This window comes from Piliocolobus tephrosceles, chromosome 10, assembly GCF_002776525.5.
Source record: "Piliocolobus tephrosceles isolate RC106 chromosome 10, ASM277652v3, whole genome shotgun sequence".
NCBI lineage: Eukaryota > Metazoa > Chordata > Mammalia > Primates > Cercopithecidae > Piliocolobus > Piliocolobus tephrosceles.
This window is the reverse complement of record NC_045443.1, coordinates 74,235,570-74,249,111: the sequence shown is the minus strand read 5'-3', so window position 1 is coordinate 74,249,111 and position 13,542 is coordinate 74,235,570. Positions and strand designations below refer to the sequence as shown.

At 34.3% G+C, this 13,542-nt stretch overlaps 1 protein-coding gene across 2 annotated transcripts in view; it reads right to left on the bottom strand.

Annotated features, from left to right (window-relative positions):
- The window catches only part of ZDHHC17 (zinc finger DHHC-type palmitoyltransferase 17), a 90,389-nt gene that overhangs the window by 13,214 nt on the left and 63,633 nt on the right, over positions 1-13,542 (bottom strand). For both annotated transcript variants that reach the window (XM_023217954.2, XM_023218011.3), the window contains 2 exons: positions 13,383-13,525; positions 11,952-12,052 (listed from right to left, as the gene is read on the bottom strand). In XM_023217954.2, the coding sequence (XP_023073722.1) occupies positions 11,952-12,052; positions 13,383-13,525 (244 nt within the window). The remainder of the gene's footprint in view (positions 1-11,951; positions 12,053-13,382; positions 13,526-13,542) is intronic.

Here is a 13,542-nt window from a genome sequence, read left to right as displayed (position 1 = left end):
CATGGCTGTTTTCAGTATTAATTTTATTATTAGAGAAAATGAGAAAACACTAAAAAAAGCAGAAAGAAACAAGAACTCTATAACCCAGAATTAAACTTCTTTTAATTTTGGTATATTCTGCATTTTTAATTATGACTGGTATCATAATGTATCTAATTATTAACAAAATAACATATTAATCACCAACTATGTGCCATTTAAGCAGTATAAGAACCCTATGATAAATCCTGCTATTATCCCTTTACAGATGATACAACTGAAGCAGAAGCTACATTGTCCAAGATTACAGTGAGTTAGAGGTAGAGCAAGTATTAAAACTCAGACTCGTATGACCTATGCTATTCGGCCTCGCCAAAGTGCTCAACACAATTTTCTATGCCAATAAATATTATGAAAACAATATATTTAGGTATGAGCATTTTTAAGGCTTGAGATATAGATATATAGATACTTTTATACTATTTTCCAGCAAGATATATCAATTTATAACTCCATTAACAACATATGACTGATTAGTACATTTGCATTGGCAGTAATCAAAAAATGCTGCCAATTTAAGAGACAAATACGTGCTATTTTATTAATTTATATTTTTGCTTTTATGTTTAAACAGCCCTCCAATTAAAGTATTTACCATCAATGCTTTCACTTAAATGTTTATAGAATCATTTTGTACATTTAATTCTTTAATCTAGTTGGATGTTTTCTTGATGTCTGCTACGAAATGCAGCTCTCATTTTATTTTTAAACAAACTTATCTAACTAGGCTTTCTTTCAAAAATAGAAATTCATACACTAAACTTATTTACCATAATACTCAGCAAAATGAATTTAAAACAGTAAATCAAACAAACCAAGCGCCTCTCAAAAATAATGGCAACAACTTCGGAAAAGAGGACAGACCACATTGTATCATAAGTTCAAAACTGAAGGCCACAAAAAGGTGATGATTCTGGTAAGGCAGGCTGCCTGAGGTAGCTCCTAACCCTGCTCTACTGTACTAGTAGGATGAAAAACTGTAGATGAGAATTCTCATCTATTTCACCCTGGCCCTTTGCTATGGACTAAATTGTGTTTCCTCACAATGCATATGTTGAACCCCTAACACCTGCAATCTGACTGCATCTGGAGATGTGGTCTTTAGGAAGCAATTAAGCTTAAATTAAGTCATAAGGGTGAGAGCCTAATCCAATAGGATTGTGGCTTTCCTTATATAAGGTAGAATGAGAGATTTCTTACTCTTTCTCCTCACCATGTGAGAACACAGCAAGAAAGTCATCATCTGCAAGATAGGAAGACCACCCTCATCAGAACCCAAACATGCTGGCACCCTGATCTCAAACTACCAGCCTCCAGAACTGTGAGAAAACAAATTTCTGTTGTTAAACCACCCAGTCTTTGGTATATCATTACGGCAGCTTGAACTGACTAATACATACTCCACTCCTCAGTCCTACTCAACTGGAGAAAAATAATTGAAATGGTGAGTAGATAATTTGAACAAGTCAGGAAAACCCCTTCAGGAACATAAGTCCCTGAATACTACTGCATGGCTTCCACTAAGTATCAAGAAAAACCAAGGCTTGTCATTAATAAGGTGACTTAACAAAATTGAGGGGATGGCTGGTGGGGGATAATTCCAACATCATTCTATCTCTAAGGCTGCACAGAATAAAACCTCAGGAAAAACTTTCAGCAAGATTTTTTTTTTTTTTTTTTAATTATACTTTAAGTTCTAGGGTACATGTGCATAACGTGCAGGTTTGTTACATATGTATACATGTGCCATGTTGGTGTGCTGCACCCATCAACTCGTCAGCACCCATCAATTCATCATTTATATCAGGTATAACTCCCCAATGCAATCCCTCCCCCCTCCCCCCTCCCCATGATAGGCCCCATTGTGTGATGTTCCCCTTCCCGAGTCCAAGTGATCTCGTTGTTCAGTTCCTAAGACAGCTAAACACAAGTTTCCGAGCAAGAATTTACAACTGAGCTCTCTTTCAATATCCTTGTACCAAACGGGTCAGGAAAAACTTCAAAGATTGCTCTACAATATTATCAGAGAAAACATAAAAGTCTGAATATATTTGCCTAGGTCAATCACGAGCAAGATGAAAGATGAAAAGAAATGGCATAACAACCATGCTAGAGTACTTGAAAACAAAACAAAAATAATAAATCAGAAAAAATGTGCACAGTATTCACAAAGCAAATAACCCAGTATGGAAAGCAGCAGCAAATTTGGACAAACACAAATTAAGGACAAAGGCAAATTAACCAAAGATGCTTCATAATTAAATTAAAATATAAATCCTATAAAAGCTTAAACATAAGATCATAAAACAATTAGAACCAAATGAAAAGGGTGACTCTAGAAAAAAAAAAAAACAGATCAAACGAAACCATTACACAATATATGAACTAAAAATTTATAAAGATGAACACAAGGAGGATAAAAAAGACTGACAATCAGTAAATGAGGGAAAAAAAGAAAACTCAAAACAATAATTAGAGACAAAAACTGGACATGGTGGCATGCACCTATAATTCCAGCTACTCAGGAGGCTGAACCCAGAAGATCACTTAAGCCCAGCACTTCAAGATCGGCCTGGCCAACACAGGGAGACCTCCGTCTCAAAAAATAATAACAATGATAATAATAAAGATTAGAGACAAAAGTATGAACACAGATGACAAACATAATTGAACACATGGATAGTTTTATCCCAGTAGTAGTAAATACATCAAATAGAAAAGAATTCAGAGATCCTAACAGAAAATTTCAGATAAAAGGAAAGAAAACCTTCATTTTTATAAATTACATATAGAATATACAAATATAACCTCCATTTTAAATACTGCATCCTGAAAAGGCATACTGTATATTAAGAAAATCTGAGGGACAATGATTAACATCCTCTGAAACATACCGCTTGTTTTTTAATCTCAATGGTAACAAATGTGTTCTTGAGTAGAAAGTTTTTTAATAGAGACAAGGTCTCACTCTGTTACCCAGGCCAGAGTGCAGTGGCATAATGAGAGCTTACTGCAGTCTCTAACTCCTGAAAAGGTCCTACTGCCTCAGCCTCCTGAGTAGCTGAGACTACAGGCATGCACCACCACACCCGGCTAATTTTTTTAGTTTTTGTAGACCCCGTCTCTACTATAAAAACAAAAGTTAGCCAGGCGTGGTGGCGCATGCCTGTAATCCTAGCTACTTGGAAGTCTGAAGCACAAGAGCCACCTGAACCTGGGAGGCAGCGGTTGCCCTGAGCCAAGATCACGCCACTGCACTCCAGCCTGGGCAACAGAGTGAAACTCTGTCTCAAAAAAAACAAAAAAAAACTAAATCATTTTGAATGTGTTGCTGAGCTGCTAGTAAGAAAACCCCATGGAGACCAGAGATGATAAACAAACACAAATCTAGAGGTAAACTGGTTCAGAAATTCAGTGTCCACTCTTCAGGATTTGCTTATTCCTATATGCTACGTGCTATTTGCAAGAGACATTTTAAAAATTCAAGGCCATAAATTATTTAAAGCAATACTAATTAAAATAGTCATTGCTAATGCTTCTTACCACGGGTCACTATATATTTGATAAAAGGTTCAACTCATTAGAAAGAATTCTAAACTTATACATACTTAATAATGAAACTCCAAAACATGTAAAGCAAAAAACTGACTGAATCGCAAAGAGAAACTCCTAAATACAGCAACACAGTAGAAAATTTTGCCATAGGTCTCTCAATAAATGACGCTGCAAATAGATAAAAATTTGGTAATGATATAGTGACTTGAGAAACCTAATTAAGAAGCTTAATCTTCTGTATGGAATGCAGCTGAGGTAGTATATAAACTGTTACTTTCTAAACTTAAATGTTTCTAATAGAAAATATCAATGAAAACTAAACAATTTAATAAGCTGAAGAAAAAACTAAACAAGCAGACAACAGGAAATAAAACATACTGAAAGTGCAAATAGAAAGGATTAATAAAACCTAAAGTTGTTTCTTTAAAAAATCCAATAAAATAGAGTAACTAAAAAATATCTCTAATTAATACTAGGAATGAGAGAGGGGGTACAGCAGTTGAGTTTAAAAAAACAGAATGTGGCACATTTGAAAACAAATGGACAAATCACTAAAATACATAAATATACAATATATATATTACAAAATTCTTAAACATAAAGCAAATTCCAGCTAAAATGATTTTAGAAAATCTAATAAACATGTAGTTAATAATTTCAATTTAACCTAAACCCTTTCAAATAACATAAAAAAAGAACAATTCTCCACCCATTTTGAGACTATCATGTTGATATCAAAACAAATACAAAAAAATTATAAAACAATTTCATTCACAAATGTACATGCAAAACTAGTAACAAATTTAATCCAGCAACGTATAGAAAAATAAGACATTATGCCCATGTTTGTTTACTCCAGACATGCGTAAGTGGTTCAACATTAGAAAAATCTATTAAGATATTATTTAATATTAAAAACATAAAAGAAAAAATACACAATTCACAAAAAGTAAAAAAAAAGGGGGGGTGTAGAGGGAGAGGTTATTTATAAAATTCAAGTAAACACTTTATAAGATCACACTCCATGGTAAAATACTAGCCCTTTAAAGTCCATCTTTTAAAGATGATACCCTTTAAAGTCAGGAACAAAATGAGGATACTCATTCTGTGTCTATTCCACGGTGTACTGAGATCCTAGCTAATATAATAAGATCACTAAAGGAATTAAATGCCATAAAGAGTAGAAAGAAAAAATTCTTTCTTTTCACATAATGAAAAGTCTTTATACATAATGATTATCCCATGTCATATATCCAAAATACCCCATTATTAGAAATAATAAAAGGCTTTAGCAAGGTTGTTGGCAATAACCAATCAGCTACATTTCTATAAACCAGACACAAATAGAAATTTTAATTAAAAATAAAAAAGTCATAATTTAAAACATTTAAATTCTTTTAAAAATAAATCTAACAAGAGATATAAACTTCTACATAAGAAATTATATGACTTCATTAAAAAACATAAAAGGTTTAAGTACCAAAAGTAGTTACTTTCTCTAAATCAATCTACAGCTCAAATAGAATCTCAATCAAAATGGTGTAAGGCTGGCTGGACATGGTAGCTCATGCCTGTAATCCCAGCACTTTGGGAGGCCACAGCAGGTGGATCACTTGAGTTCAGGAGTTCAAGACCAGCTTGGCCAACATGGTGAAACCCCTTTTTTACTAAAAATACAAAAATTAGCCAGGCATGGTGGTGTATGCCTGTAATTCCAACTACTTGGGAGGCTGAAGTGGGAGAACTGCTTGAACCCAGGAGGTGGAGGTTGCAGTGAGTTAAGATCACGTCAATGCACTCCAGCCTGGGCAACAGAGCAAGACTGTCAAAAAAATTTTTTTAAAGGCATAAGGCTTTTCGTGGAACTCAAAGAGCTTATTCTAAAAAAATCTAAATGGAAGAGCAAAAGGCTCTTCCTTAGCAAAAGAGCTGAGATATTCCTGAGAAATAACAAACTTGGAAAAATTGCCCTGCTCAGATACAATTTAAGAGCAAAACTACAGTAATGAGATTATACAATGTTAACATAGGCAGATAGATCAATAAACCAGAGTACCTAGGAAAATGTGATGAATATCAAGGTTGAGACTGCAACTGAGTGAAGAAAAGGTGCTGAACAAGGATCTCTCTAATGAGGGGGAAGATACTGATCCCTCCCCTCACATCCGTCTTCATTTACAGTAGTCAAATGCACATGATTGAGAATGTAAATTACAGAGTATCTTTAATAACCTCAGAGAAACTCTTGTGGGAAAAAAAGATATACAAAAATATTTATAGCAATATTGTTAGAATTCATGAAAAGTGGTGACTGGATACCTGAAGATGGACATTAAAAAGCTTAGAGGGTATTAAAAGGAAACTGGGAGACATACACAGAAAACAGAGAAATCTAACAAGTAACCAACAGAAAAAAATGCTTAAGAGGAAATGCATAGGAGATAATTAATTCTGCACATTTTTGATTTTTTAATATATGTAATCATCCCAGATTCTGCATACTGTTCATATCTTTCTTGAGTTTAAATCTCAATTAACTTAAAGCCACATTGAAAAATTACTTATTTTCAGACATAAAATTTCTAATAACTTTTGTCAATATTTCAAGTGTTGTCAACACAATAAGCAGGTGATTATACTGGCTATGTCAGTGAATTTTAGAGTTGTTTAATTATAAGAAGCATAGTCAGAGAAAAATTTTTAAAAGTAAGTAAAAATGCAAGAAACCAAATAAAATCACTCGAGTACAATTCCTAGAGATAACCACTGCTAAAATGATACATATTCATTTCCAGCTCTTTTCCTTTGTGCATTTTAAACTTCATTCTGTAAATATGTTAGTATTTTTTCACTTATTATATCTTAATAATCATTCAGGCAGGAAAGTATTTTAGTGGTTATGTAATACCATTCCATAGGCAGCATAACTGATAAAACTCTCCCCCTATTTAGGTTGGCTATTCAGGTTGTTTTCATGTTTTCCCCTACTATAAATAATACAAAGAGAAACATCCTTGTAAATAAATCTTTGATCTTACATCTGATTATTTATTGACATATGATAAGAGATTAAAGGATATTTTTATTTATTATTTATGTGAGACGGAGTCTCACTCTGTCGCCCAGGCTGGAGTGCAGTGGCGCAATCTCAGCTCACTGCAAGCTCCGCCTCCCAGGTTCACGCCATTCTCTGGCCTCAGCCTCCCCAGTAGCTGGGACTACAGGTGCCCGCCACCACGCCCGGCTAAATTTTTATATTTTTAGCAGAGACGAGGTTTCACCATATTAGCCAGGATGGTCTCAATTCCTGACCTTGTGATCTGCCCGCCTCGGCCTCCCAAAGTGCTGGGATTACAGGTGTGAGCCACCGCACCCAATCCAATTAAAGAGTATTATTAAAGATCACTCTAGAGGCTGCCAAACTGTTTTCCAGGAAGGTTTATGAACTTAAAATTATATTCAGAGTGTAATATAAGGACATTTGAAGACACACTGAATCAGGACAGAGAGCTGAGTCTGACATCAAACTCTTAACAATTTCCCACCTATGTGACTTTGAGCAAGACGTAACAACTTCTCAGAGCCTCAGTCTTTCCATCAGTTAGAAAACAGTATTAAGATCTGTATAGTTTTTTTTTAATCTCAATTATTCAGAGAACCAAGTAAAATAATGTATCTGAAAAACTATAAACCAAAAAGCACCAAATAAACATAAGGTGTTTTATGGGGAAATAATTATTCAAAGAATGGAACAGTAAGAACTTACTAGAACAAATAGCTTACATCAATGTAAAATTCATTATCACCATAAAAACACTTAAGTAACTTAATAAGCTGGGCATCATATTACGTAGGAAACCAAAATAAAATTTATATAGTTGATCCTCACACCTCCTTGATAAAACTGATTTGTAACACCAAAATCAATATTCATGGCACTTTTTCAGTGCCATGAATTCAACAAGGCATGAACAACAGTGAAAAATTTGAGTCACCCAATGCGTACATTCTCATATGAGGCTGAGCAAAGCAACATTCTGTCTTCTTGTTTTAGTTCTCATACTATAAACAAGTGTCCTTTACATGGTCTATTTAGGGCCATATTTTTGTGCTTCTGTGTTGATCTTGCTGTTTAAAAGGGCCTTCAAGCACAGTGCTGAAGTGCTATCATGCTCTTAAGCACAAGGAGGCTGTGATGTGCTTTACAGAAAAAATATATGTGAGATAAGCTTCATTCAGGAATGAGCTGTAGTGCTGTTGGCCATAAGTTCAATATTAACGAATCAACAATACATATTAAGGTTTTTTAAAACAGAAACACATATAAACAAGGTTATGTAGTGATCAACTGATGATCAATACTGTTGTGACCACAGCCACATAGGAACCTAACTCTGTTATTTCTCTTAGGAACAATGGTTGAGTATTTTCTAATTCAGAGCTTGCAGCAACTTCACAGAACTACTGTGAATAATGAAAAACAACTATCATTCTATTTTTCAAAACTAGTCTAAATCAGTTTTAATTACATATGTAGCCATGAGTTGCACAAGAAAGGTGTTAAAAGCAACAGAAAGGAGCCTGAGGTCATCAGAAGCAATCCTGGACAACTGCTACTTTATCTTATGGTACATGAATCAGCACCATATATTATGAGCCTTGTGGCTATTTCCTGTCTAATATCCTTTGTGCCTCCATTATAACCTACTCTGTGCTCTTTTCTGTTTCCTTCCTAGAGGTTTCTTAAGCTTCTCTTATTGGCTTTAGAAGTATAAAACTGGGAGAAAAACATAGTTCCAAAATCATAGAGGGCCTAGCAATACAGCTCTTTTATAACATCAAGTATAACATTTTCCTTTGCATAACTGGGATTTAATTTGTGCTTTCATCGCATATTCCATGAGTATCATTTACGCACACACAAATGTTCAAATAAACTGTGAGCTAGGCATGGGCTCACACTTGTAATCCCAGCACTTTGGGAAGCTGAGGCAAGAGAACCACTTGAGCCCAGGAGTTTGAGACTAGCCTGGGCAACATGGCAAAACTCAGCCTCTACAGAAGTACGAAAATTAGCGAGGCATGGTGGCTTATGCCTGTAGTCCTAGCTACTCGGGAGGCTGAGGTGGGAGGATCACCTGAGCCTGGGAGGTTGAGGCTGCAGTGAGCCGTGATTGTGCCACTGCACTCCAGTCTGGGAGTGACAGAGTGAGACCATGTCTCCAAAAAACCACCTGCCGGGCACAGTGGCTCACGCCTGTAATCCCAGCACTTCGGAAGACCAAGGTGGGCGGATCACGAGGTCAGAAGTTCGAGACCAGTCTGGCCAACATAGTGAAACCCCATCCCTACTAAAAATATAAGAAATTAACCAGGTATGGTGGTGTGCACCTATATAATCCCAGCTACTTGGGAGGCTCAGGCAGGAGAATCGTATGAACCCAGGAGGCAGAGGTTGCAGTGAGCCAAGATCATGCCATTGCACTCTAGCCTGGGCGACAGCGCGAGACACTATCTCAAAAAAAAAAAAAACAAACAAAAAAAAAAACCAACACAAAAACAAACGGACCAAAAACAAAAACAAAAAAAAGAATTGTGAATCCATATTTAAGATCAATTTGGATATAAACTTAGATTTTACAAGTCATCAGAAATAGCATGCATTTATTTAACACTTTTTACATGTCAGGTATGTCTTCAGGTGTTTATTTTCTCAAGAACTTGGACACAGTGCTACTATCATCTCCCCTTTACAGACATGTAAGAATAAAACTTGGTATTCTCATACTGCAATTTTTATTTGAAAAATTTGCATGCAACTTATTCAGTGTATTTACAAAATGAAATCTATATCAATCTATTTTAAAGGCAGAAGTATTCAAATAGGGTAAGCTTAAATAGACTTGATTGTTCTGGTCTTCCCTTCAAAATTTGCCTTTCTTATTTTCAATTCCCAGTTTTAGCTATTTTATACTATTTCTCTAGCTTTAGCTATTTTATATTAACTTTGAATAAAGGAAAAAATTGAAATTTTACTATATAATGCTCTCTAGCATTAATTTTTCATTATTTGGTAAGTTACTGATTTTCTTGCTTCTTGCCGCTTACACATAACAGTACAGAAACAGTTTAACATTATTTTGAGATCTGATTCTGAGTTTTTTCCTTGAACACCAACTTTAATGTCCAATTTAGGAAACACAAAGTTAGAAAATATGTCTGGAATACAAAAGTCATTTCAGAGGTCAACGCTTTTTGTGAGTTTAAAATAGATGAGGTAATGAAAACCAACAGATCTGTTTTACTCATACTAAGTGTTCCAATACGGCAATTCTAATGCTTAATAAATCCTTGAGGAACAATTTTTAAGTCAAAGTATAATACAAGGCCAGAATTTGCTAGTGAAAACTGCCATATGGAAGAATTTCAATAGATACTTAAACTAAGAAAATATTTAAAAGTACTACACTTTCTGAAAGTAATTACATAATGCAGTAAAAATATAAGAATTAAAAGTGTAGTTACAATTCTGTGCCTTAGGTCTCAAAAATAAAATAAGCACATTTTGTGTTTCGACTAAAACACAAGGCTACTTAATAAAAATAATACAACATTATGTTATGCAAGGCTGTGAAACAAAACCAGGTATTAATAACTAAAGTTGTTTAGAACAGTTACAAGTCATGAAAAACTGCATACCATTTAAAACATATCATATACTTTTGTAATGTTTTGAAAAATATTTAGTCAACATTTATGAAACATGTTCCTTTATTACAATGAATCGGTCTATCTTGCTGACTTAACTTTTTCTATGTAAAAATATCAAAAATTGGCATTGGCTTGCTTTCTTTATTGGCACACAGGCACACTTACAATTTTAATTATATTAGTTTAAAAAGTATATTAGCCAGTCGTGGTGGTGCATGCCTATAGTCCCAGCTACTTGGGAAGCTGAGGCAGAAGGACTGCTGGAGCCCCAGAGTTCAAGCTGCAGTGAGCCATGATTGTGCCACTGCACTCCAACCTGGGCAACAGGTTAAAAATATTTAAATTTTTTTTTAAATAGGGGAGTATACTACACTGATAATTTGCTGAAGTTAGCAAATGTGTGAAAATACATGCTTTTCATGAAGGCAAAAGAGACGAGGAGAGAAGATTAACTCTTATTTACCACAGCAAAGTAAGTAGTGGTATTAAAAAAATATTTAGAGAAACTAGTTTGATACCAAAACATAAAAATCACCATTTGGTAGAAAGGCTTAAAATATGTTTAATGAGAAAAATACAAGTTTCAGTCCCAACTTGATCAGAGACTAAGACTCCTTAAGCCTAACTTTTGCTCAACTATAAAACGGAGATGGCTGAGTAGAATGGCAGTTTTTTTTTTTTTTTTTTTTTTGAGACAGACTCTCGCTCTGTCACCAGGCTGGAGTGCAGTGGCACATCTCAGCTCACTGCAACCTCCGCCTCTCGGGTTCAAGCAATTGTACTGCTTCAGCCTCCCGAGTAGCTGGGACTACAGGCACGTTTCACCATGTCTGGCTAATTTTTGTATCTTTAGTAGAGATGGGGTTTCACCATATTGGCTGGTCTTGTTTTGAATTCCTGACCTCATTATCCACTCACCTCGACCTCCCAAAGTGCTGAAATTATAGGCGTGAGCTGCAGTGCCCAGCTAGTAGTTCTATCTTTAGTTCTTTGAGAAATAACCATACTGTTTTCCATAGGGTTGCACTCATTTACATTCCCACCAACAGCATTCCTTTTTCTCTGCATCCTCAACATCTTGTTGCTTTCTGACCTTTTAAACATAGCTATTCTGACTGGTGTGAGATTGTAGTTTTAATTTGCATTTCTCTGATGATTGGTGATGTCTAACATTTTTTCACGTTGGGCCACTTGTATGTCCTTGGAGAAATGTCTGTTTGTGTTTGTGTCCTTTACCCATTTTTTAAAATGAGGATGCTTGTTCTTTTCTCCATTACACAATACATCCATAAAACAAACCTTCACATGTAACCCCTGAATCTATAAAAATAAAAAATACAGAAAAAAAGGGGGAAAAAGGGGATAACAATACTAATTTATGAAATGTGGATTAAATGAGTAGTCAAAAAATGTCTTTTAAACACTCAATATGTGACAGCTACTATTATTTATATGTTGTTATTAAGCACAGCTTTCAAAAGCAACCTATTAAATATTTTAAAACATTATATTAGTTTACTTATTTTTCTAGGAACACTATTTTAATGCATTATGAATGAGTTCAGTCCTAATGTAAAATTATTAAACATTTGTTCAAATAACAAACAAAATTTGTTTTAGGTATGATCTTTATAACCAAAGGATATCATTCCAAAACCAGAAGAACCACGTCACATACATCCAGAATTTGGTTGCCAAATATATCCCAAGGGGCAATGCACTATGCATTGAATGATCGAAAAAGGATCTGTAAAACACAAGTTTTATAAAATATGAGCTCTATATTTCATTGTAAAAATGAATATTTATTTAAATGAAAATGACACACATTTTGTACAGTACGTATTGGTTTCACCAGAATCCAGAGTTCAGGATGCTTAATTTTTCACAGTCATCAACAAAAATTAGTTCACAGCTGAAGGACTCAGCAAGATTCTGAAGTTCCTTTTAATTCCCCCAAATTTAAATTATATTCCATATGCTTTTCAATTTCAGAATTTTAGTGCACTCCTATTCTCTTAAAGTCAGTAACTGACTTTAGTATATACAGTAGCTATCATCCAGCAGATTTTTCACCAAAGATGTGTTATAATTTTGACAAATGAATACAAACCAAGCCTCACATTTTTCTCTGTTTCATCATTATTTCTCCTTACCTATACATGCCAGCAAAAGTTGGAGCACATCTTTTCAAGTAGAATGAACTGGCTAGCTCAGTGAAACTGAAGGGTTGTGTTTTTAATACTTAAAATTGGGGAAAAATAAACATTAATACATTTTATTAAACATAAACAGAATCAACTATCCATATAGGTAGAAAGTCTTAGTGACTTCCTATTTATACCTCTTGGAGCGCCTAGAAATACTAAAAAGAGATTAACTACATTTAAGCCACTCAGCATATTATAATACTAGTCATTATCATCTCTGTGTGAATTATTTTCAGAATTCTTTTCTGAAATGCAAGTGAAAATAAGATACTAAAGGATTGGAAATTAGATGGGAAATACCAGATTACAGACACCTGCCTAGGTTTGCTGGAAAGGTAACTTTAGAGCAATGAGACCTAAGAAAAGAAAACGGAATGATCATGATGTTTAAAGAAAAAAGAGGGAGAAAATAATCTTAAAAACTGAGCCTACTTCATAATTATGCTTAGACTTTACCCTGCTACTAGAAATAAAGCCTCTTCCTTGTTTATTGCTTATGCCTTAATTTCTAGAGGAAAATATAATTCCTACAGAAAGGTGAGCTCAAGCATTATAATCACCTAGAAATTAACAATATATGTATTTAGAGTTCAACAGACTGAAATTTACTTTTACTGAAATATTTCAAATATTTCTCAAACTATGTTTTAGTGTTAAAAATTATATGCTAGACTTTTATCATTAAAGTGCCTTTGAATCATTTTAATTAACATAACAATGTTAAAGAAATGTCAGATTTCACATATAGATGTCTAAATTCTTTAAATTAAGATCAAACGTACAACATACAAAACATTAATTTTATACGAGTACAAATTATATTATTTCATGTACAGTTTAAAATATAGTTAAAAACAATACACTTACTTTGAAAGAAACTGTACTGTAGCCCAAACACCACCATACATTAGCCCTTTAATGAGCCAAGAATCAATATTTAGGTCTGCTATAAACCCAACCAGCCAAATAACTAGGAAAGGAGTTCCTAACATTACTTTCTGCCGAAATTCCTGTATAGAAACAAAAA